Source organism: Opisthocomus hoazin, chromosome 8, assembly GCF_030867145.1.
Source record: "Opisthocomus hoazin isolate bOpiHoa1 chromosome 8, bOpiHoa1.hap1, whole genome shotgun sequence".
NCBI lineage: Eukaryota > Metazoa > Chordata > Aves > Opisthocomiformes > Opisthocomidae > Opisthocomus > Opisthocomus hoazin.
Window position 1 is genome coordinate 61,086,368 of NC_134421.1, and position 26,736 is coordinate 61,113,103.

At 40.4% G+C, this 26,736-nt stretch overlaps 1 protein-coding gene across 13 annotated transcripts in view; it reads right to left on the reverse strand.

Moving 5' to 3' along the window:
• The window catches only part of MAGI2 (membrane associated guanylate kinase, WW and PDZ domain containing 2), a 786,243-nt gene that overhangs the window by 12,613 nt on the left and 746,894 nt on the right, over positions 1 to 26,736 (reverse strand). For 10 of the 13 annotated variants that reach the window (XM_075427760.1, XM_075427753.1, XM_075427751.1 and 7 more), the window contains one exon: positions 10,795 to 10,933. In XM_075427760.1, the coding sequence (XP_075283875.1) occupies positions 10,795 to 10,933 (139 nt within the window). Of the gene's footprint in view, positions 1 to 4,847; positions 4,959 to 10,794; positions 10,934 to 26,736 lie in introns of all 13 variants that reach the window. The other 3 variants (XM_075427763.1, XM_075427761.1, XM_075427762.1) reach the window with 2 other exon arrangements.

Here is a 26,736-nt window from a genome sequence, read left to right on the forward strand (position 1 = left end):
CAAGCTATCAGAAATCTGTCAGAGGCCACGAGCTCTGCTAACTTCTCCCTGCAGTTGGGCCACAACGCATCAGCAGGGGGTTGCACCACGGGTGGCAGAGAGACAAGGGTAGAGGTAGGACCAGCTGCAAGTCCCTTTATGGAAATGCTTGCCTTCTCCTCTCTAAGGGCTGGAATAGTATTTTTTTATGTCACTCTCTATGTCACTATTTAGACTCATCAAAATGTCAGATGCCATTGACTAGAGTCCTAAGAGGCCCTGTTAATTTAATTTGGGTATCATAGGACCAGGTCGCAGGCAAGGCTTTTCCAATACAGCTTGATTGCCTCTTGTACTTTTATACAACTTCTTGTACTTTCATGGCTGTGCTTTTCTCCCTAAAAGATCTGATGGCTGTTTCTGGCTTCTTTTAAGCAAGCTAAAAAGTCAGACTTTTTACACCTGGATAACCACAGATCAATTAAAAAAATCACATAAGTGAGTTCAAAGCCATTGTATCCGAAGTTCAGCTGATATTCTTAGAGATGGAGTCTTTGTCGGGAGGTACAAAGACAAAATGTGCTTGCTCCTGTCAAGCCAGGGGACACACAAGTGGTTCTGGGTCCTTCTAAAGAGTATGAAGTTTGACCTCTCCAAATCACTGTTAAACATGTAGATGAGTGACTCTGCTCTTCTTTGGGGAAATGTGTGCCACTGCAGAAAAATGACACCGCTGAAGAGATGTAGAAGTGGTTTTAGATCCCCTGAAGTCTGGCCATTGCAGCGCTTATTGCACAACCTTCGTGATAATCATTATCAGGCCAGGGCACAGGAATAATGGTTTGTGCCCTCACACTGTCCCCTTCGGTACAGAGCTCTGTATAGTGAGGATACCATCACAGACACGCAGGGAAGATTAAGAACAAGTTGGAAGGATGCAGCCTTGCTATTAACTGGGAGCCTGTTGCAAATTTGCGAATGAGAGGGACTGTGAAATGAGCAGCAGGAGAGGGATTTTATGGGACTTGATGCTGCAACAGCAGAAGACTGGACTTAATCTTTTGCAAACTGCAAAGACTCTGTAAGCATTACTGAATTCCCATTTTTCCTATTTCTCTGGATTACATGAAGAAAGGAAAAACTGATGCTGTGGAGACAGAGGGACGGCTGTGTTCTTCCAGGCCCTGTATTTTGGGTCCTTATCTTCTAATATCATCAGTTGGAGGAAAATACAGGCAGTCACAAAAAAAAGTTAGAAAAATATTTGTGGGTGGGACTTTTCCCTTCTTTGGTTGGTAAATCTGCTTGCCAGTTTATGTGAACAAAACCAGGGATCAAACCAGGGATAATGTTCGTTCATCTGTTTTATGCGCTGTAGTTTAGCTGTAATTGTCTACACTTTACACTGTATTAGTAAATCTACTCCAGAATATTATATTATCATAATTAAGCCTTTAGTAAGAAGAGAACTTGCTCAACAGCCTTATTATTAAATCTTTGCTCAGATGTGGGGGGGACACTGCCAATTTTGGTGTGGATTATAATGCATGTGGATTAGTGAGGTTCTGCTTTAATAATAATACTGAGTAGTCAGCTAGGAATTTTAATCTTTAAAGTGCTTTTCAAGCATTAAATAATTAATCCCCATAACACTCCCCTGAGACAGGTGAGTAAATATTACTATCCCTGTTATGCAGATGGGGGAAGTGTGGGTTAGAGAATATAGTTGGACTGGCCAAAGCCACTGGGAGTGTCACCGCCAAAGCAGTATTTAGGACTATGGAAAGGACTCAGTTCTTCTGCATTTAAAAAGTAGGGAAAAGGTGTCGCTTCCCTGGAAGCTCAGAAACATTGCCATATAACTGAAAATGTCTTCCCATGTGTCCCTCTTTCTTTCAAAGCTGTGTTTTCTATTTCTATATCAAGGGATACCTATGTAAAAGGTCTACATATATTTTAAAATAGAAATTTGCTGTAAACCAGTAATAACTATACACACTCACACAGACCTATACATACACTGTTACTTAACAGAAGGATGTTCTAATCCCCTGCCATTTGCTGCATATTTATTAAATATTAAAGACATGTTTGTAAAGCAAATTTTAATATTTAATTTTGTCCTTGAATAGTTTTCACATATAGCAACAAAACAGCTAGAACCTTTGGGAGTCCATATTCAAATTGCCTGATGGTTTTAGACCAATTTTATTAACCAGTATATTGATTCATTTAGTTAGTCCTTTTTTTTTTTTTTTTCCACACACCACAGGTTCCTGAAATTAAGTTGGTATTGCTAGAAGTAAGAAGGTGTTATTGGAAATGCAGGAAGAATACGAATGAATGTTTGCAGTTCCACCAAGGCGGTCACAGAAGGAAAGGGCACTTTTCCAAAATGACTATTGATTTTTGCACTCACATCAGATGATTGATATATGGGGTAGTTCAAGTTTCAAATAACACCCAACCTCAGTCTAGAGATTTATAAAATGAGCATTAAAAATCGGATGAATTGGATTATTTGATCACTACTCTGAACAGGTAGGAGTATCTGGCTTAAATGTACAGGCCAAGATGCTTTAGCCATATAGTAGACAAACATAAAGGCTTCAGACATAGTAACAGACTTAAAGAACTAGAAAAATGCAGTTTGCAACTGACTGGAGATTTCTGAATAATTTATCTGTATTCAAACACTAAAAACACTTTATAAACTCCCAGTTTTTCATCTATTTTTGCAAATATAAATGCAGTGATCACTAGTAAGGGCTACCAAACCCACGGTGCAGGAAAGCACAGGCACTAATCACTTGATCTGGATGTACTTTCTAAACCACCTTCTAGCACCAGCATCTCTCCTCTGCTATATCTAACTTCACGTAAGCCTGCTGATCATCTTCTGTAAGTGATTATTTGCACAAAATGGAACAATTCCTGTGGGAGACATGTGGACTCAGAACAGATTACACTATGATGTTATGGTAGGGGCCTCTCCTAAGGCGTGCTAGAATGATTGATATATCTGTTCTGGATCAGGAAATTTGACTTACATGCTCGGTCAGTGCTCTAACAAATGGTAGCACAGCCACAGTTTTGTTGGGAAAATCCCGTTGCAAAACCAGCTCTCTAGGAAAATCCTCCCCCTCAGAACGCTTTCATTAAAAACACCTGAAAGTGAACCACTTTATAACACACATATTTTCATTCAACCCGATACTGTTTTTTTTTACCAGTGAAGTATTTTGGGTTTGGTGCTGACCCAAATTAAATTGCTTCTGATTTTCTGGATATATTTTACTGGGGAAAAGAGCCTGTCCTAACACTTCCTGCCAAAGAAGTAATCAGAACCATTCGCAGCTGAGTGACTGTGCAATACTAACTTTAGCTGTATTTATTGAGGGTTCACGTTTCTACTTATTTCAGGAAAAAAGACTGATTTCCTGTCTCCATTATGCTATAGAAGGAAAAACAACGATAATGCACAGAAAGTTGTGGCTATAAATATGTAACAGTTGTGATGAAATTGCAGTTCATTGGACTTCCTTTGCTTGACAAATGGGGCTTGCAAAATGGCCCCAGCGTCAGCCTGGATATTTAACCTCATGATCTCTCTGAAGTACTTTAAGTGAAGAACAGAGCAGAATTAAGGTGAGAATTACTGCAAGGAATGGTGCAATTCAGTTTTCTCCACAATGAAGGACCTTCTTTGTTGCTAGGAGGTCCCCAGTGGTGACATACATGCTTCAACTACATGGGTACAATTTTCAAATGGCCTCTAGATGTGTCCAGCTCTGCACTAGCAAAGTATAGGGACATATCTGAGTTCAGAAAATCCTTATTTTTAGACACAGATTGGAAATCAGCTGTAACTGGAAACACATGGAGGCAATCCAATAGACTACCCAGATTTGCATGCACAGGACTGATACCTCAAGCACAGCTAAGTGCTTGGGTGCTGGGGACAGGAATTCTGTGGGTGACGCGCTGGAGGAGCTACTTGAGGCTAGGAGAATACCTTTGGGTATAACTCCCTTTCTATTGCCAATCCGTCTACTTCAATAGTGTGACACTAGCCTTACAATTTCAGTAAATATACTACATTGCACAAAGTTAACAGCAGACAGAGTGAATGCATCTGAACACTTCTGTGGTTTCTGTAATGACAGCAATCAATAAAAAAATAGGAGAAAGAAGTTTTTCTTTTCCTTTGCTTTCCAGGTGTCATTTCTGGGCCATGATTCTGTATTACAAATTTGATGTATCTGAACAATCTGTGCAGTTGGATCTGATTTATGAAGAAAATAGCTTGAAATCAAGTGCAAAGTGCTATGCGTAAATTCAGCATAGCTGCTGGGTTTAAAAAATGAGAATTGCCTTACAGCATGTTCCAAAAAGTCTTCAATTTTACATTAGTTATTTCTTGAAGACGCTGCATACAAATATTGTTTGAGATCAGAATCTAACTTCCACCTTCACATTACGAATATTTTTGCAAGCCAAATACCATAACGAAGGGGAAAATTATGGCTTTCGTTCCCAAAAGTTGAAGATTTTCTACCTGAAAAGTCATAATCAGAGAATAAATTTTTGTCATGAGAAAAAGTAGATATATAGCAGACCTATGGTTCTGTTTCTTGCATTAGCAGCAGTGTAACATGAAGAACCAGTTATCTAGGATATTAAAAGACATTTGCAAATTGCATAGCTGCTTTTATATCTAAGCTAATCAGTTATGAAAGATAAGTTGAATATTGTAGAAACTATTAAGCAAGCTAGTGCATAAGAAAAAGTTGGAAAAGACCCTATTAACAGTTATGAGAAATAAAAGCGTATTAGAGAAAGATAGTAGACATGCAGAGTTTACAAACCGTGTCTTTAGGGTGGCCCAGTAAGTAGAAATATGGGGACCCATGCTTGTCACTTTTCATGCACATGGAGAGACTGGAAGGTACCATTCCTAAAGGAAGGGGAGGAACAGCCTAGGACCAATCATTAGAATTAACAGAACCAGTGACATACAGATTTTTTGCTGTTGTTAGAGCAGAGAATTCTTAGTAAGTTTAGAACAACTGAGTAAAAAGCTTATATGTAACAGGAAAGAAGTATTTCTGTAAAGCCAAGACAAATAAGCATGCTGTAAGTCGAAATATTAGTGGATGACTGAAACAACTGTGCATCTATATTCAAGTCATAGATTCACCTGGGCTAGGGACGTAGTACATCTTGAGGTGCTTTTTGAAGGAGTCATAACAAATCAAAAGCAAAGGGTTTCATGCATTTCAGAACTGTGCCAATTCATTTCTATGAAAAATCCTTGTATTGGTATCAACTCTGACATTTTTTGTTGATGGGGTAGTGCTGACACATGAGTGGAGAGTTTCTTCATGGCCCTTCAAAAATGACTTACTGCTAAATAACTTGTAGCTTTTATCTGTTAACCAGCAATGATTTTGTGTATACTGAAACTTTACTTTTTACATACATAACTCTTCCTACCTTAAATAGCCCAAAATTAATCTGAACTCTAGTTCTGTAAAGTCATAAACCCATGGGGTGAGTTTTGTACATAATTTAGCATAATGTGAAGCAACAGAGATTCCACCAATGCAAGGACATGTCTTTTAATAAAGTCAAACAAGGAGCATGAGAGAAGGAAAGAACCACTGTTGTGTAAATCCAGAAGCTGCCAACCATCCCTGAGACACAGATTACTTGCAATCCAAACCTCCTCGATTCTGGTTCTTGTGGCTCTACGTGTGTTAGTGCCACACTGTGACCCACTATGATCAGGGCCAGATCCAGATTTCCAACACAGGGCAATGGAAAAGTTTTCCAAAATCTCAGCGTAACAAGCTGGAGTCTCTAAACCTTACAACGTTCTGCAGGAGCTCTTAAGCAGCTTAAAACTAAGTGAAAAAATACCAAACTTGATAGAAAGTATGATTTTGAAGTCCTGCTGTGAAGGTGGGAAGGGAAATGAATCAGCTTTCTTCCAGATGTTCCTCACAGGTGAAGTTCAGTGTTTCTGCTCCCTCTGCAGTGCCAGACAGAAAGCATCTGGGGAAGGAGGTTGTGCCTTGCTGGAGGAATGGCGAGTTAGTTGTGCCTCAGCCTCCTCCACCTTTACACCCTGTTTGCAATTATTAGGTTGTAAGGCTCACTGCTTTCAGATACTTCTAGGAACTTATATTTTAATGTAGCTTTGAGTAATAAAATCTCCAGCTACGAAATGCTAGGAGCCAGAAGAAGCAAGCTGCCAGGACTGCTGGGACTAAGAATGAAACATCCCAGCCTTTCCTAAAGACCTTCTTCCACAGATATTTAGAGAAATCTGTGGTTGTTCTCAGAGGAAACTGTAGCTTCCTGGGGCTGATTTAGCATTAACTTGCCGCTTGCAGAGTTCATTGCTGGATAGAGAGGCTGTGACTTGTTAGTTTTACTTAATCTTTAAAGCTACTATTTTGGGATTTTTGTGAACAGTTTTCCTACATTTTGCCTTTAGCGATGCTGCTTCATCCCAGTGTTTGGCTGTGCAATGTACATGTCCTTATGACGATGTTTATACAGCTGTGGCTAAGGCCTGAAATACACCAGCATCTATAATCAGGCTCCCACAGTGTGAGCAAACAGATTTTTAGAGGTGCTGCACACCCAAGTAGTTCCTGCTGAAGTTGATAACCTCTTAGGTAGACACATACACAGGGAATTAGGCAGCCATCGCAAGAAAAATCTTAGTTCATCATTTTATTGAAATTGTATTTAATGCTGGGCTGAGACGTGCTCAATGCTACAGTGATGACTGTGAGTTTTGTGTCCTGTGACACGCATGCAACCTCACACTCACTCCAGCTGGACTCCCAGGGCATTGAGTATGTTTTGGGATCGCGATTCCTAGCAGTACTTCTAGTCTTTCTTGCACAGAAATATGATTTCTTGCTATGACTTGGTTCTTTGGAGAAGATGGCTGGCAGACTATTTCCTACGAAACATGATGCTTGATGTTCTTTTGCTTTGTGTGAGCTGTAATAATTCACCTCCAGTGGAAGCACAGATCCTCTGGTTAACTTTATCCTCAGCAAGCAAGTTCTGAGATGCTGGGTGATAGAACATCTGTTTTCTAAGCTTCTTTTGTTGTGCTCTGCTGTGAAATCAGCTACCATTTTGGAGCACTAATCATATCTGTGCTCCTTCCCATATATTCTGATGCTACAGTGCAGGCTACATGGGGATTTCTCCTGCTGAAGTGCTTTGGGATCTTCGGCATTTGTTTTCGAGCAAAATCAGCAGCTGGAGTTGAGGTAAATGATGCATTTGCAACGCACTTTATTTCTTCCCCTAGGTTTAAATAGTGCTTCGGCTCAGCCAGTTTTTTCTGAGATGTACTTGTAGGGACAAATTTCCAGGCGGAATAAACTGACATAACACATTCAGAAGATTTACATCCTCCCAGGAGCTTGTTCTTAGTTTCTTCACTGAGTGCTTTCTTCTTTTTGACACACAGTCTTATCTTTCACAAATCACTTTCTTACCATTGATGAGTTTTCCTTAACACTGCTTTTACTGATGTCAGTCACATCATCATTCAAACACTGATATTTCTTGCACTTAAGATGTACTTGTACTAAAAGAAACATGGCTCTGGAATTTAAAAAGCATTGATTATATTGCACAAGGATAATAAAAAAGTTGAAGACTGAGAGACAATAACGTGGCGCTTTCTGGCTGGTTGGTTTAGGTAGTTCTAGGTAAGCTTCCTTTTTTTTAATGCTGTAAGTCTGAATGCCACTGCTGTTGGAAAGGTCTTTAAACACAGAATTACTACAGCTGACTTGGAAGTCCCTGACCATTTCACTTGTCAGAGATGGAGAGAGAATGTCCAAGAATGGACCCTGCTACACTTGCTTGGTTTTTACAGTTCTCCGAGGCTTCTGCTGCAAACCACTGTTGCAATCCAGATACTAGCTCAGTCCTCCAGCCTTGCATTTTTATGCTCAGCTAAGTCTTCTTTCCCGCTGATGGCCTCCAGAGCTGGACCCTGACGAGAGTAAGAAATATTTCTGACATGTACTAGCTAAAAAATTAAAAGGCTGATTATTTCAGTAAAAACCCACTCCAATTAGTCTTGTTGCATCTCAGCCGGTCAGTTCTGGTGGGAGGAAGAGGGAACTACTAAATATTGACTAGTTTGTCTACTGTCCTCAGGGCCATTTTGTCCTTCAGCTTACTGTCACTATCTTCAATCTTCTCTGTGTTCAGTTTTCCATCACTTAGAGAAGGCAGTCTTTTCTGGGGGTCTGTGTCATTAATACTCCAACAGACATGCTTTGCAGCATGATGACTTACCCTGGAGATTCTGGTCTTCTCGAGACATGCCCTCCGGTTTTAATAATTTCTGTTTGTTAACTTCTGTTTTTAACAGGCTGCTGTTGATTTTTATGTGCACCTTCTATTTGTTCTTAGAGTATTTCTCACTGCTTTGGGAAATGACCTAGGAGGGCTTTCATATCTCTGTTAATTTCAACTGGCATCTTATTTTGCTTCCATTCTGCCTGAAGACTGGATACTGCACTAACATTTATCTGCCTGTGTAATGCACATATGAAGAACGGCAGACACGTGGATGTTATCATTTGTTGTGGTACTTTCTGTAGGTTGTGTGTACATTACAAAGTAATTCCTGAACAATTTCACTTTTTCAGCACAGTAGGACAACAGAGGTTTCAGGCACAGCTACTTAGTTGTCTCGTACGGAGCTGTAAGTTGGGGATGCAGCTAGGTAAATGATCTGATTAAACAGCCCTTCTTTGTAGCAACTTCTATATCATAGTAAGCTGCATTTTTACACAACTAATGCTAAGCGTTCCAAATGCTTTTCCAAATGGTGAGCATGGCTTTAAACAGTCCTGTGAAGCTGTGTTATTTCTTTCTCTTAACACTATAAACTGTGCCTGTATTTGTAGTGGTTTATCTGTATTTCCTACTCATGTTCTTCTGGGGGAACAGAAGGCTTGCGCACATTTACACCTTTTGGGGGATTTGTTTTCCCAGAACAATGCTATCTACAATGAACTTTTTTTACATCTATTTACATTTTCTCATGCTTCTGGAATAAGGTACAGATTTATAAGATTATAAGATTATATAAACATTGAAATTTATTTTGGATCTCCCAAAAGTCTAGGTTTAAGGGCCATTCAGAACTGGGATCTTAAGAAAGTCAGAACTGGGTCTGAAACTGTTATCGACTCTTTGCTCATAGCAGCCTCCTGTGGCCCCCCCTTAGATTACATTGTTTTCTGAGGAACCAGAAAACTGCCAGTATATCGTTCTGCTATTTGAGGATTACTAGCACTATATCAGTGCTGGACACTTTTTTGTTCTTTCCTTAAAGCTGATGCATCTCTCCTTGCAAAACAGTTTTGGAGGTGATCTGAATCTCTGTTGGAGGTCTCCTGGAAAGGATTATACACTGGTTAAAAGTGATATTAAATGTCTTCGTACCAATTTATCATAATCCCTGAAAGCCATTTTGGCTTTGTTCCTACTCACCGAAGTGTCACTCACTAACTTTATCACAGGATGGGTGGGTTATGGCCCATCCTTGCTGTTCTTATTCAGAAACTCTTGAAAGCTGGAAAAAATGCAGCAAGCACTATCTTAAGTATTGCCCCAGCCACAGAGCTGACTCTAGTTTAGAGAAGAAAATGGTGCAGTTACGATGTATACTGACAGCCAGCAAAACGCTGACTTTCAGTGGAACTGGCTTTAATGTCTTGAACAGAGATAATGAATTTATGTTGGTAACAAAGACTGACCTGAACCTACACTTAAGCCTCAGTATTACCCTGATTTTTCATATGCTGCTGCGGTTTCTGATTCTAATGGGAAATGATAGTGGCACTTCAAAAGTAACATTAAAAAAGTTTAATAGAATTTTGAACTTACCAGCATATGGAAGTGAAGAAATTTTCATTTAAAAACCCTCTTTTCCTGTCAGATTTCAGGCCCAGCTATGCACATCACAGAACTTATGTAAATATATGACATTGTCACACCATACTTTAGTGTAAGCCCTGACTTCAATTTAAAAAAAAAGAGGTTTTTTTGTCTCTGAATTACCTTTGGATCATTTATTTTTACTTCTTGTCATTTCAGTAGTGAAATAAGGTTTCTATACTGTCTAAATGGCTCACACTTTTTGAAATACTCAAAAAAGTCCCAGAAGTCTCCCTGAAACAAAACATGAGAAGAATGGATCCTACTTTTTCACCACAATGAGCAAAGTCTCCTTTTTATTCAGACTTGGATTCTACTTGATCATCCGTGTATATTGCAAGAGATAATATAATGGGTGAAGTTGTCAAAGAAAGAAGTACATTCTTGTTAATGCTTTGAGCTTAAACCTGAACAACTGAATTGCATGGCAACAAGATCATCTGCTGTGATACAAAATGTGCAGAGAAGTACCAATAGAGGAAGAAAAGGACAATTTACTGGCAAATCAGCAACTCCCAGCACACTCAGAGATGTCCCCTAAAGAGTTCAAAGTGCTTCCTCCAATGCACATCTTATAAGACATTACCCGTATTGGGAGGGCAGCAGACAACAGTGATACACACACATATGTGGTCTTGAGCCAAGGAAGCACTTAAACATATGAATAAATCCACCTGTACTCAGGCAAGCACTTAAGCCCATACTTAATGTGCCCCATGACATTACAGTATATAAATATTTGCAATTACTACTTCACTCAAAAGCAATAGAATTTATATAGGTTCATGCACGCAGAAAAATGTAAAGATGAAAACCCACCATATTCTGGGACCTGGCCTGTTCCACGTTTCAACAACAGTCGCACTCTCCTGCCACCAGACTTGATTAGCTCTATTGCTCTGGCATGTGTCATGTCCCTTGTGCTTTCTCCATTGATTTCAATTATTTGATCTCCTACCTGTCGGGTAAGAAGAATATTGAGTCAGACAGAATTGCAGTAAAATGAGAGTTTCAGAAAGAGACATATTCAATGGATCACAGGTTACTTGAATGACAGACAGACACATCAAGGTAAATTTGTTCCTGTCTGTCTGAGGGATATTACTGGCAGATTAAATAAGCTCCAAAGTGGATTCTGAATGTGGTACATCAAATGCTGCTCGTCTTCTGCTCAAACCAGTGTAATGCATTTGTAACTTGCCTCATGTCTTCTGCATGTAAGAGGTTTTTTTTAGTTGTTTGATGTGCTGGAATCACTGGAAATGTTATCTGTGCTAGCCTTTAATTTCCATTGTTCTATGGGCCTGAGAAGACCATTGCTGCATTTAACTTGCTGTTTTCATAGAGAAAAGAGAGGTTCCAAGTACAAATACAGAGATCCATCATTTGAATATCCAAATCTTGGTAGCAAAGTTTCACACCAAACTAAGAGCTGTTATGAAACAAACAGTTAAACAAAGAAAGGTTAGTGCTGTGGCTCAAATCACGCAGGTTTGCTGGAGTTCTTACAAGAGCATGCTTTGAACTGTTTATTCACAGGAGGTTTCTGCTGGGAGTAAGCCCAGACCCTGGCTGAGCCATCTAGTTAGAGCATCCGACTCCAGGGCTCTGATTAGAGATTTCTGTCATTCATGTCCTGGCTGGATTTCCAGTCAGAGTTAACTGCATTATTACTTTTCAACCTCGATTTCTACAGTTCTAAAATGGGGCACTGATGTCTGCGTCTCCCATCTACCCCAACCTCCCTCCCAGCTTTGCGTCCTGCTGGGATGCTTTGGTTCTGCTCTGCTTTCCGTGACAAAAAGCCACCTTTCAGTGCTGGAAACCTTCTCCATGAATAGGGGAGCGACTTCTTTCTGCTGTGCCTGGTCGTCACGGCAGACAGCATGTGTAGTAAGCAGCAGCTGTACTGCTTGTTCTGTGCCTCAGAACCACAGCCACCCACTTTTTCGTGAGAGAGCTGACCAAGCAACACAGTGAGGCGAGATGTGAGCCTCGTATTAGTAGTACCACAGCCTCTGGAGTTCATGTTCTGCAGCTGCACGGCAGAAGCCTCCCATCCCCCTGGCAGGGGTGCCCCAGGTGATGCCCAGAAGGTGAGTGGATCTCCTGGTGCTGGTAGACCTGCCGGTCTGGGTGATGGGCAGCCAAGAGGGGTGATGAAGTTCTCAGTTGAGAGGGATCAGCAAACTCATTTATCAGTGCCAGAGGAGAACATCTGCTCGGCAGGATCATATCTGCCTCTGTCTGCATCTATGGCTTCCTCGCCATGCGAATCCACTATAAAATAACAATGCTGCATATGTCCTAGAGAGGGTTTTAAGGAGGCTGTACAGATTTCAAGATGATGGGTGCTTCCTTTTGCTCTTACAAGCCTGTCTTGACAAAACCAACTCTTTGCTGGCCTTGGACATTGAAATATTCTCCATTTTGTATGTTTTCTTTGCTACTATTGTGTTTCTGTCAACTAAAAGTGTAATCCTTCAGAGGCTTTCCTTCCTTCCTGACTTTGAAATATAGTATTTACCAAAAAAATGTATGTAATATGAAATGTCAACAAGACTCCTAGCATAAAAGAAAACTGGAATGGATGTCAAGAAGTTACCTAGTCCCTACTTTTGTTCAGAGACAGAAAGAATGCCACCAAAAGAACTATGGCAATGTTTCTCAACAGGAATTCATACCTTGTCAACAGAAGTTCAGCCGATTTTAATAACTCTCCCAGGATCCTGTACGCAATCTGTACCAGTACTTTGTTTAACTAAAACATCAATAATTCAAATAAAACCTCTCAGCCTTGCTATCACATTTTGCAAATGCAGGCTGAGCTGTGGGGGAAAAAATTGGAACTGTTTTGTGTACAAAGGCCTTATTTTTACAGTGCAAATTTCTTCCTTAGCAGATTTTCTCTGGTAGGAAGAATACATCTGGTTGTCCATGCAGTATGCATTTTTAGACACTTGTGATGACATCCAGGCCACAGCGACACACAGTGCAGGTGCTCTCTGGATCATGGAGAGATCTCCCCTGGGTTTGGCTGCGCAGGGCTGTTTGCCTCACTCTGACTTTTGGAGCTGTTGGTAGGATGTAGTTGCTGCACACAATTCGAGCAAAAATGGAAAATCTCTTCTACCACTTCTGCAGAACAGGCAGAAGATGGATTTATAGCATCCCCACAAGGATACTAGTCAGGCCAAATACAGACAAGATTCAACCAGTTTGGGAAAACTTGTTTCTAAATGTCAGGAAACAATTAAACCCTGGTAGAAATCCTATAAAATTAAACTCAGATTTTCCAAAGCCTTATAGACAGCTCTATTTTGTGTCATGTTGCCTGGATAGACCATGTTTTGCAGAAGGCATTTAAAATGATCTTGTTAGCATGTTTTGAGAGAAGAAGTGCCAGATTAGATCAAATGAAGGAGGTGTTTTTAACACTCCTTGATAAATAGCCGTTAAAATGAGTACTGATGAAAGCTGTGCAGAGCATGCAGAGTCCTTCAGATAAAATCCTCTGCACTCCAAAGCAGAAAGCCAGAAAGAGATTTTAATACAGTTTAATATGTAAAAAGGTTAAGTTAATGTCACGTTTTTCCCTTGCTGTTTGCCTTCCTTCCATTCTCATTGGTCAACATGCAGGAACTATCTTGTATTAATGTAACCTTTTCTGTATTTCAGTAGATTAAAATATTTTTTTCTCTGTAGGCAGCATGTAGCTGATTTGATAGTTCCTGCTTTTAGTATAAAATCTTATGTGCAAATAACTTGGGAAAGATTAAAAAAGCCCAGCATCTTAGTTATGGGACCAAAGGAGGGAAGAGAAATAAGTTTGTGAAAATTAGATACTCTAAACTTTACTTCAGCAGGTGTGAGACCAGAGTTAAAATGAATAGTTGCAGGACCAGCAGGTTAATTGTGTTCCATGCATTTGTGTTTTGTGGCTGACTGATGCATAACTGAATTATACTGCCTTTGCAGCACAAGCCCAGCTCTGATTAGATAAGAAAAACAACACAGAAGAAAAAGGTTGCCAACACCTTTACCCTGAGAAATTAGATTTTACACTCATTTCTGGGGAATTAATAGAAAAGAGAAAACCTTGACTGGGGAGTGGTTCTCCGTGTGTCGAATAAGGTATAAATTCCTATTCTTTTTTTTTCTGCAGCTAAACATTTATCACCTCCTCTTCCTTACCCTTGCCGATGTAGATTCTCTGATGTCTGATATAGGAGAAAACCATGCTGTATGGTTTCTCTGTGTCCAGGCATTCAAAAATGCTTGCTCTCTCCTCTTTTCTATTGTGGAATAGATTTTTAGATATTGTGGGGTTATTTCTGCCTTTTTTTAATCCAGTGATTGCTTAAGAGGAGCTTAGATATACCCAGATATTGAAGATGCAAAAGAGGAGGCCAGAGGAAATGGAAAACATAGAAACAGGTCCGAAAAGAACCCAGTGCCTGTTATGTGGGATCTTCATTACTACCTTATCAGGATCAAAAGCTGATTCCTACCGTTTTACACTACACAGGACATTTCTTTATACTTCTCTTCTGAATCCTTCCAAGTCTGTCTCCAGTCTGTGAACTGGAGATATTACTAAGTTGGGGGGTTGGCAGAACAGATCGAAATGATAACATTCTTCCCATGTGAGAGATACACATATTAATAACATTCTCAGAACGAGACCTTTGCCTTTTTGTAATGCATCAGATTTGTGACTCATGGTTAGCCTGAATTCTGAGATTATCCCCAGCAGTATTGTCTAGACAGCTATCCCCCATTTTCCATTGTGCATCTGATTTCTCTGCCCTAAACCAAGCATAGTGCACCTCAGTGAATTTTATCAGCTTGACTACTTTAGTAAGAAATTTTCATTTTCAATTCGAAGTCAGTTCCTCAAAGTCCTTTTAAACCCTCTGTGAACAGTGAAATCTTGGCATTAACAGATTTTATTACATTATTTATCAATAGGTTTCAAATTATTAATGAAATTGTTGAATCGAGCTGGTTTCATCCTAGGTGCCCCAGAATCACTCTTATAATTTCACACTTGTAATTACTATTCAGGAGCAAACCATGCAGAGCAGCCTTTGAAAGGAATTACTTTCAGTAGCCACATTACAGTGATTCCACCTAGATTCTGTTTCCCCATCCTTCTTCTGTGAATTTCGTACAAGGTGGTGTTAAAAGGTGAAAAGAAGATGCCTCGTACATTCTCCTTCCCCTTTTTCCACAGAGAAATAAAAATGAAAATCAGAAGAAGAAATTAAAATTAGAGTGATATGACAAGATTTGTTTTTTGCAACTTCTGTTTTGGTGGATTTTTTCAACTTTTTGATGACTTGTCACAGATTATTTCTGAGAATGAAAGTTCTTGGAACTTTTCTCTAGTATTTGACTTTAAAAGTAGGGAATATGTTTTCCTTTCTCTAGTCTGCTGCTAACTTTCTTGCCTTCCATGAATTCTTGAACATAATTACTAGTAGTAAAGAAATTACTTTCTCTTAGTCACTGAGTGTACACAAACATCAGCAGGTTCAGCTGACTTGAATCTCAGTATGCTTTAAGCAGTTTTCTCCTTATTCTAATTTATACTAATTTCTCTTTGTTGAAGTTGATGCAGTAAGTTTGTGGTCCTTCTGAACACCTCAAAGAAGACTGAATATTTCAGCCTTCTCCACATTCTCAGCAAGCAATGGACATCTTTCCTGTTCCTCATATTTCTTTTAATACATTTCTGTTACCTTTTCTTGTTACCTTTTACACTTTCCTTGCAGACTGCTTGGATATAATTCTGACACATTTAGTCTTCCCTCTGCATCTAGCGGCCTAACAGGAATTGCAGCATCAAGCTTTGAGTGTCTAAATCTTTTATTGGACTTGACCTTGTGGCATTAGCTGCTTTCATGGAAAGTGAGACATCTGAATATCGGACCATTATTTTTAAGAGGTATTTCAGCAAGCTGCCTTCTGTAGAAATATAAAGCACTTCAGATGAAACGCCAGACTATTTTAAAAGATAAACTTCAATGTAGCAACATTATCGGTTTGCATGGCGTTTAGTTCCTCTGCCATTTTACACCTTATGGATTTCATTTTTGTCAAGAAATTAACAGAAAAAACAATTCCCCAAATCTGGAGAGTTAACTATCTCTAAAATAATACCTTCAGCTCCCATGACATTCAGGTACAGTTTTTGCATGAAAGCCTGAGAGGAGGCATGCATCCTAATCACCAGGTTTTAAATCCACAAATAGTAGGGAAAATATTTGAGAGCACAGCCCTTGAAATGCAATATTTTAATCTCACAAAGCCATGGACTGCCTGCGGCTCTGTGGAATAAATTCCGATTTGAAGGTGTCGTTAGAGGGGATCCGTGCACGGAGCTGCAATGAATGCATCCCTTCGCAAGCCTGGCAGCGGTTTGGTGGCCAGTCATGCGAAACGAACCGATGGACCCCTTCCCGCTCCCAACAGGCAGGCCCTGCACTGCGGGACACCTCCCGAACTGGCATCAGCTCTGATTTGTAGCCTTCCTGGCAGTCTTCAGCAAAGACTACAAAGCCGGAGTGATTGGCCTCCGCACCCTACAGACATTCCCACCAGCTTCAGGTTGAAGCGCGTTGGCAAGCCAGCCTGGGAAGCTTGCGTGGCTGCTGCCTGAGCTGTATTTATTCTGAAGAAACATGCTCTTTGCAGCTATGAATCCAGCAATTTTACACACATTGATTTCACATTGTGTTTCTTTCTTCCTGCAGAATGTGGCTCTGGCTGAGTTTCCATGCTCCCTGGGATAAATGCCTACCCACACCCACTGGTTGTCCTCCTGACCCGATGGCTTTTGCTAAAGTGAATGCCCCTCTATTACATGCTTACAATGTGCAAGCATAAAGTAAACACTGTATGCTTGCCCTCCTTAATACTTTTACATATGAATATTAATGCTTTAAATGTAATCATGAAAGTAGTTTGTGTGTATGGGAATTGTCTCTTAAAAAAATCTGTTTCAGTTCAAGTTAATTCGGACACTCCATCCGTGCGTAAGAACAACTGAGCTATAAAATTGGGCAGCATGTTTTCTGGCAATAATGAGAAGATAATGTTCCTAAGGAATGTTTAAGTGACATCACTACTGATAGGATAATTAGAAAGAAAATTATAAAGCTTCTCCGAATCATTAGAAGGAAGTGCCTCTAGTACATGCGAGTTTAGCTGCAGAGTCTTTGTTCTGGGCATATTTTATAGTAATTATTACCTGTCTTGTTAAAAAAAGCCAGCCATACATACAAACAGAATTTCAGAAGCAGGCTAAATCAGAAGGAAACACCTGTAGTTTAATGTAGTAAAGAGGTTTCTCATTGCCTAAATGTGCTTTTAAATTACTGATGTCAGCCTTGTGTGCTTTTGCCTCCATCAGTGTGTAAGGAACAGTCTCTAGAGCAGGTGTATAGTTCCCGGTTGCACAAAATGAAATTAATTGTGAGCACATTTTCATTCTATGTTAAATGAGGAAATCTAATGATAAAAGCAGCCTCAAATGATTTGTGCAGAGGGCATTGCTATCTGTCATTTTATTAATGCATTTTATAATTAAACCTCAGGAAAGAGACTAATTACACTTAATTCCTTTTATATGGGCATTCTATTTTTATAACTGAAACATTTTTTGCATATTATTTGTTGCTGTTGTTATTGTTAATGAGTCCAAAAGGCTGAGAGATTGTTTGTGCTTGGAGACCTAATAGCAACTCCAGAATATCTATTTTGGTGAATTTCCAAGTACTGTCAAGCCCTAATATTATTGCCTGGAGTTAGGCACAGGCTGGATATCTGCTCTGCAAATTTCCTCACAGTGGAGACTCTGTACTGCCTGGAAATTCGAGGTGTAATGTGTAGCACGAGCAAAGCTATGGGGTATTTCTAGTCTTGGAGTCCCCCAGTACATTTTAGGTGTGTGAGCTTGCGGGTCTCAGTAAGAGACTTGGCATTTCTCTTTGGAGGAATTACCTTAGCGTGTCCCACGCCACTTTTGGAGCAATCTCCCATGAAGGTTTAGAGTCACAAATTTTTTTTTCTGCGGCCATCCAGCTGTTTAAGCAGCTGCGGCTTCTTACCACTGGAATTGTCCGGCTCCTTGGTCCTGCAGAGAGCCACTGATGCCTCCTGCCCAAAAGGGAGGGCACGCTGCAGGGAAGAGAGGGGCCACAGGACACGGGCTGAGCTGGTGCAGAGCACGACATGGCTTTCACACCACTCAGCAGGTGGTCTAGCTATTTTTTCTTTTCACTTTTTTACCTTTTCTTGAGAGAGGAAGAAACATTAGAAATACTATTACAGAAAAAGAGCTTGGAAAATGGAAAATGTGCACGACTGAATGTCTGCGGGGAATGGGGAGTGCAGGAGAGAGAAATGGAGTTTGCAGTGGTGGGCAGCTAACAAGGCAGCAAAATGGACTCCTGGTACTACAGTAGACTTGATGCCTTCTGCAGCATTGCTACAAAATAATGCATGTGTTTGTGGATTAAAGGTGCCTAAGATAAAAAAAAAAAATTCATTAACCTACTGGAGTTAATTGATATACCATTACTTTTTATTTAAATAGAGATAGGATGACTCAGTGTAGCATAATGTAATGTTAATAACATGTACTTCCCTACTACAATCATGGATTGGAACCAATAGAGACTGTTAAAAAGGAGGAAGAAAATTTTCTGGCATCTTCTTGATAGTCTCAGGCAGTTTCCATTAAGCAAAAGCAAAGGAAATTCAAGATTTAACAAGCTGATTTTATAGATCCTACAAAGAAGACTGGGCATGGAAACTGATTCATCCAAAGCTGCATCCAAACAGCGAAACAGAGAACATAAACTCTGACAAGTTAAACATAAAGCCACAAAAAGATTTTGAGGAGGAAAAATACTAAAATGTAAGAGCTAAGAATACGCTTTCAAACATACCAGAGGTGCGGAGCCTGCTGGAGAGCCAAGATCTCAAAAGATAGCTTGGGTGCAAGGTAGAAAAGACTGCAGAAAAAAAGTTAGATGAATTCTTTGTGTCAGTGTTTGCTAAAGAGGAGGGCAGCAAAACTCCTGCAGAGGGTCTGCTCACCGTAGGGGTGCGTCTGAGGAGCTGACTCCAACAGCAGGGTCAGCAGCAAAGACTGTCGAACAAACTGAGGAAATGGATTGTAGGAAACCACCAGAAGTAGATGGCATTCATCCTCGACGCTGAAGGAATTTGGATATGAAGCTGCTGAACTAGTAGCTGCAGGATGTAATCTGCTGCTTAAATCAGTAAACTGCTGAATAGCAGAGGAATGGGAAGTGGCAAGTGTGACACCAGTCTTTAAGAACGGTCCTGGAAAGAAACCAAGTGAGTCTCATGTTCAATTGAGCAGACGGAAGGAAGCAATAAGGATGGTGAGGGTTAGTTGGCACATGGATAATGATGATATAGTGGGGAAGGGTCAGTGTGGCTGTTGTGGAGGGAAGCAATTCCTCACAGATCTATTGCAGGTCACTGGAGCTCTCAATGACTATATGGATAAATGTGATCTGGTTAGTATACTGACATTTTCAGAAAACTTTTAACAGTAAAGACTTCAGTAAAGGGTCTTCTAGGTAAGAGATTAAATTCGAGGAAAAAAGTGCTTTAAATAAGCGGTCAATGTTCACGATCAAAAGACCTTACAATAGTAATTATTCTGTTCAGCTTATTTGTAAATGGCGTGGTGAAGAGGTTGAAGACTGGGGTGATAAGATTTGCGGGCAACACAATACCATGTAGGATTGTCAAATTTAAACTAAAAGTTAAAATCTGTAAAAAGATAGCACAATACTGTGTGTTAAAGCAGTAGATGAAATTCAGAGGTGCGAAGTCCTAAGCCCTAAGGACAGTACATGTAGAAAATTGCATACACAATCACTCTAAATTAACCATTACCCACAGTCCTTGTGGTTTGCTCGCTGCAAATGTCAGCCCAGTCAAAAAAACAAACCGAACATTAACCATTAGGAGAAGAATACTGAACAAAGGAGAAAGCATCATGTCCTTTAGGAGTACCAGTATCTCAAAAACTGCAGATTGTTCTGGTGTTTCCACCTCCAAACGAACGTGGTAGATTGAGAAGTGGTTCAGAGGAGGGCAGAGAGGCTAGTCAGGGCTAAAGAGCATCTCCTTTATGAGGCAAGATGAGATAGACTGGTAAGCCTCATTGGGAAAAAGGCAGATATGATATAGGTCAACAGAATAAGGAACAATATGGAAAATGAGGAAGCAATCATAAGATTATTATGTTGTAGCCACAAACAAAAAAAAGGAGCTTTTTGCAAACAATGCAAGCATTTAGCTTTGGAATCCATTGGCATAATATGTCATGAATGTCAAAAGCATGAGCAAATTCAAATAAATGGTTAAAAATTAGTCCTAGATACTAAATATGAAAATTCTAGAGTAAAAAAAAAAAATCTTTTAACTGCTGAGTGCCAGGGGCTTGGATGTTGTTATACCCCAATGAAGAATAATTTTGTATTTGCCCTGTATTCCTTTCCTAAGCATCCTCTACTTGTCTTTGCTTGAGTGAGGACACTGGGCTGAGAGTGCCAAAGGAATGAGTCTAATATCTGTATCCTTTTAGCTTCATAGGTGATCTCTCCCAATTTCTACTTGCGGTTTGGGACAACGCAGAAGAGGTGCTGCCTCTGTCATTCCTGTTGCTGGACAAAGTTCTTCAGTTGTCAGAGTGGCATCTTTTGGTGTGTTCGTTTTATTCTAACACTCTTGATTCGTAATTCTGTCAAGTTAGGGCTAATTAATTTTTTAGACCTGAAAACCTTTATAAATCTTCCATAAGATACAGCTTTAAATACGGTACCTGCCTGCCAACTAGTTTTTTAGTCTTAAAATTTCACACTAAACCATTTTTAGCAAGATTGTTAACTCCTTCTTCACAGCTGGCTTGAAGGATTTTGCTATTAGGCAAAGAGATACAAGGATGCTTTGAATGTGTCAGATTGAGTACATTTTTGCAAGAATGATGTTAATTACATGTGTGAGAGAAATATTCTTTCTCCTTACCTTTCTGCAAACAAATTCTAAAAAATGCACACAGCTTTTTGAAGAAATGCTGAATAATAGATTACCTACTGTTAATTCACTCTTGATTTATTAAGCTTTTATACTGTCAAAATATGTTCAGGATCCCTAAGGACCTCAGTTTGCATTTATTTCTTTCTTGTGCAGACACAAGAATGCTGATCAGCTTGATGTTTGCATGTCAGTAGACTCTTCCTTGAGTTCTGCCAATTACACTAACCCGGCATTGAGCTCCTCTTGCCACAGGCTGGCACACAGCTCATGTGCTCGAGTATCCCAGTTGAATTCCCAGCGTTCAGATCAATCACACCTAGTCTCACTACAAGTGAGGTTGGACAGTGATGTATGTAGTAGGGAATCGGCGTGTGAATAAGATTACCCCAAAGGGACATGCAATTCGGTGGGAAAGCATAGCTAACACCTTCCTGTGCTGTTCAGAAGGATCACAAATCACAGAATAAATGGATGGGACTAAGAATATCTTTGTCTTTGAGCTCCATTGTAATGACAGTGTTGACATTCACTGAACGCTTACTATGAAGGTAAGATTTATATTACCACATAAAGTAAGCCAGGTATGCCGCAGGTTTGAAGAGTAAGTGCTACTTATGTAGAAGAGATTGGCTACTTAACTGACATGAATCACTCCGTAGGCATTTATCTTTCAGATGTGTGCACAAGACCTTAGTCAAACAATGGCTGGTGGAGCACTGTATGCTCCTGGAGTATACTCTGTCCCTTACGTGTGGGCATAACGTCAAAATTATTTATCTAAATATTAGTGACTTTTCAGTGGGGTTTCTGACAGCCTTCTCAAGCCTGCACTTATGTCAAGCTCTCAGCAGCTGACTCCCTACTGCTCCCAGCACACCATCTGGAGAAGACCTTTTTGGCTTTTAAGACCTACCAATGCTCCTTCCACCTTTCTGTTTGCTGTGACTAGAGTAAGCTTGAAAGAGGATTTCCAACAGCAATATCCACTTTTGTCCAATATTCTGAACATAGGACTTCCCTGCCTTTTAAGACCTGGATATTCGCACAAGACACTCAGCAGTAGATCCCAAAGTCTTCAGCTTTCTTTCTGATCCAAAATAGGAGTCCAAAGTTTGCTATGGCAAAAATTGAGGATTATACATGTCAATCCTTGGTTTGGTTTTGGATACAGCGATTGCCCTAAAAGTTGTAAGAAGGTCATGACTGATCAAGCCATTCTTGCCTTCTTCCCATTTCCTTGCTGCAGTTTTCTTGATTGGATAAAGAAAAATCTGTATCTGCTATCTACTATCTCTACTGAGTGACAACTTCTTGCCTCGTATTTTTAATACTTTTTGCTCTAATCAACGTCAAGCTGAGCTGAGGTACTTCTTGCTTACTGTACTTACTGACTGCAACCTCAGGTGTATTTCACTGCAAACTGTAGGAAATAACCATTTATTGTGGGGCTAGTGAATGATGAAGCATCCCAAACAGGCTCTCTGTTCTTCATGAACAAGAAATCTAGGAGAGGCTCCTACACTAGTGAGGAGACTGTGCAAATTACGGAGTCTGCACAGCAACATGCTCTTAAAGAGCCCCACTTACTGTAGAGTAAGAAATTGTTCATTCTTCCTTTTGAGCTTTCATTGGATGGTCTCTAACCGGAAACAATCAGTCCTGTTGACAACCAGTGGTTTTTCATATTTACCATTTTCCTTTGGCAATAGGACTACAAAAAGGTGAGATAAACCTGCAAAGACTCTGTTCTGGAGGTATTGCAGAAATATAGCAGTGAAGAGTGGAATCACAAAGATTAGGAGAAAGTACCTGTGTGTGAAACTACAGGAACTGCATGTGATTTCTGCCACAAAATCTGGCCGTGGAATAGAAATCTCACAAAACAATATATATGACAGCCCAGCCATTTCTGCTTGGATTTTGTCTTCTCTGAGATGCAAGGCAACAGCTACTAAAAACACATTTTGAAAAGAGTGATGATACTTTACACATGACAATATGGACTTATAAGAAGTGTCTGTGGAAGCTGTACTATTTTCAAACCTCAGACAGAATGATTTCTTAATTGGTAGAAACAGATGACTTTGGTCTTTTAAAAACCTAGAAATCAAGGTCTGCTGAAAACTAATACAGTGATAAAGTAACTAGATGAACAACAAGCTAAATGTGCGCAACAACAAGCAGTCAGGAAAGCTGAAACAGAAAAAGCGCATGATGAACACAAAAGAGAAAGACTACTGCTTTGCGTGGTATAACAACCTTTCCAAACACTGTAGGACATAACTAACTAAAGTTGCTCTAAACTTTGTGTACTTTTCGTCTCTGTTTATCTATCCACTGAAACCAGAATAGCTCAAGCAATTTCTGGATGCCTGAAGAGACGTTTGGGAGTTTCCTGCTCCAGGGAGATAGGTTTATATTTGCTTGTTAGACTCCACTGTTACACAGCATTTACAGAGCCCAGGTAGATAGCTACCTACATGCTGCCTATTCCTTAGAGAAGCCTGAAGAGTTAGTCTTGATCCTAATTAATTTTGGTTAACAGCTAGCAATAACCAACTATTACACAACACCCTACTGTTTGAAAGCCTGGCCTCCAGGCTTTTGAAAGGGGACTTGAAATTATGTCTCCTAAGACTCAAGAGAGGGCCTTAATGTCAGGTTATGAGTTTCATGGGCACTCTGTCCCTCCTCTTGCAAACACAAACGTGCAAGTAACGTTGCCAGAAGGAAATAAATGGAAGAAGTTGCCTGGCCTTGTATTTAGGACACTTACAAAAAGGCAGGTGCCAGTTTTGAATGCCGTCAAATGCTCATACATGCGTTTTGACAGCAGTTTCAAATGTAATGCTTATGCCTTCCATGATTTGAAACTTTAGTTCTGTTTCCTTCCGAATAAGAGGCAGATTCCCTCTTGTCTGCCTGCCTTTTTTGACCTTCCTTGGCTCCTGAATACTGAATTCTCCCTTTTTGCTAGGAATGGTTCTCGGTGTAGGTGGATGAAGTTTCCTAAATAACCATGACAAAGGTTTGTGTCAGCTCTGTTATCATGACAAAGGACGAAATAGTACACAAATTGTGCTGCTTTGGAGAATGGTGTGAACCTGTTCACAGCATAGGTTGGTTACTGTTGTGAGTCTCACTGTGCTGCTCACTTGGCAAGCTAGAGCAGACCAAGCAAGGCCACACAGATTCCTATGCAATGACAACACAGAGGCTCATCATTGACACTGTAGGATCTTCCTGTCCCTTGTGCCTAGGCTTGGGGCTGACCTGCTGCAGAGCAGCTCTGCGGAGAGGGGCCTGGGTGTCCTGGTGGATGACAGGTTAACCATGAGCCAGCAGTGTGCCCTGGCTGCCAAGACGGCCAATGGCATCCTGGGGTGCATTAAGAAGAAGGTGTCCAGCAGGTCGAGGGAGGTTCTCCTCCCCCTCTACTCTGCCCTAGGGAGGCCCCATCTGGAGTACTGTGTCCAGTTCTGGGCTCTCCACTTCAAGAAAGATGGAGAGAGTCTAGCGGAGGGCTACAAGGATGGTGAGGGGACTGGAGCATCTGTCCTATGAGGAAAGGCTGAGATAGCTGGGCTTGTTTAGCCTGAAGAAGAGAAGGCTGAGAGGGGACCTTACAAATGCTTATAAATATCTGAAGGGTGGGTGTCAGGAGCAGGGAGCCAGACTCTTTTCAGTGGTGCCCAGTGACAGGACAAGGGGCAATGGGCACAAAATGAAGCACAGGAAGGTCCATCTGAACATAAGGAAGAACTACTTCACTCTGAGGGTGATGGAGCACTGGAACAGGCTGCCCAGAGAGGTTGTGGAGTCTCCTTCTCTGGAGATATTCAAGACCGCCTGGACAGGGTCCTGTGCAGCCTGCTGTAGGTAACCCTGCTTCGGCAGGGGGGTTGGGCTAGATGACCCACAGAGGTTCCTTCCAACCTCTACCGTTCTGTGATTCTGTGATTCTGTGATTCTGTGCCTATTTTTATCTCCAACTGTGTACAACAGAAACAGAGCGGCATAGACTGCAGGAAAAGCAACAAACAGGAAAAAAGATTGAAGGACTGCAAAGCATGAAAGATAGATACAAAATTCTGCAGTGCCTGTATTTCAGATGTCTGTTTTGCATATACACAAGAAAAATTTACAAAAGAATGAGAAAAATAGTGTAGTATTAGGAGATATGAGAAAGCTAGAGATAGGGCTAACTGGTGTACTCGGACAGAGAAAAATGAGTTGACAAGACAAAGAAACTAGAAATGTCAGAGATGAGAAGTGTGACTTTCATGGAAGATGTGAAAAAAAGGTTCTAACTCGCAAAGTGACAAAATGACACAGATGCACATTGCGTATAAAAAAGCACATTTCATCCTCATTCTTCATGAATTTCACATTCACTAAACCCATTTGTGCAAGATACTCTCTATCTTTGCAGCCCTCAGTCACAAGCTCTTTGTTTGATGCCAGTTTCAATAAACACGCTGGCTGCAGGAGATATCATTCAAGGCAATAAGAAATCTGCTGATCATATCTCACACATCTAGCAAACACTACGACCATCCTTAACAATTCTCCTGAGATCAGTCAGTAGTTCCCCATCTCTAAGACAGGAAGGGACAAAGATCTGCAGACAGAGCTCTGCCGATCATTGTCCTCAACGTGAGACAAGAATAAAACATGAGTTTTTGTGAGCCTTATCTAAGTAGACCTGTAAAATTGTTGCCAGTAGTGTTTGAGTCTTCAAAGGCTGCGGGGACTGTGCTCCACATTGCCTGTGTTACGTCCCTTATCTCTGGTGACTGATTCCACTCAATACTACTATCACTGATAGTGTGCGCAACATATTCTTGTCCTACTCCGAGACTAGGCCTTGCAGCTTTATTTTTCAATATTACCATCACCAACTAGTTTGAATTTTTTTCCCTGATGTTAGGATTACTTGAGAAACAGTGTCCTGATGTGCTCAGACCTCTGCCAGTTTGGGACAAGATGTCACAGGCACTAATAATTCTCCAGATTTTTCTTGTGGTTCTTTTACTGCATCCTTGTCTTATGGAGCATGGACATGGCCCTGTTCAGTACTCTTTTTGCCATGGTGTGGACAGAGTATTACATTTCTTCTACACCCTCTTTCTGAAGAAGAAAGGAGAGTGGGGATAAGTTTTTAGAACTTGGATCTCTCAGTCTATCTGCCATTTAAAGTTTTGGATAGTCATGTTTTCTTTTGTAGTTTTTCCTTAGATATAATGAAACTTTTCTTCATTACTCCTAATTTGTAAGATAACTTGCCCTTTGTGAAAATTCACTTAGTTTACTGGAAGTATTTTGAGTCACATGTTTCAAGTTCTGTAAACCTTTACTGTGGTAGGCTTTTCAGAATTCACCATTGTATCTTGCTTTCTGCTCAGCTGTCAGAATTAAGAGGGAACTGTGTTTACTGCCAGTGTAGTGATGAGATTCCCCCATAGAGAATACTTCTTCCAGGCATCTCCCTACTTCTTATCCATGAATTGCAGTAAAATGCTGCCCAAGTTAGTTGTGGTATATGACCTGATACATGGTTTCATAAGAAATGACACAATTATGCCTGTGGCTCTCCAATACTGGTTAAGAATAGTTTACCAACCATGCAGGCAGCGGACAAATGTGAAGAAACACTGCTTCATGTAGACTTCT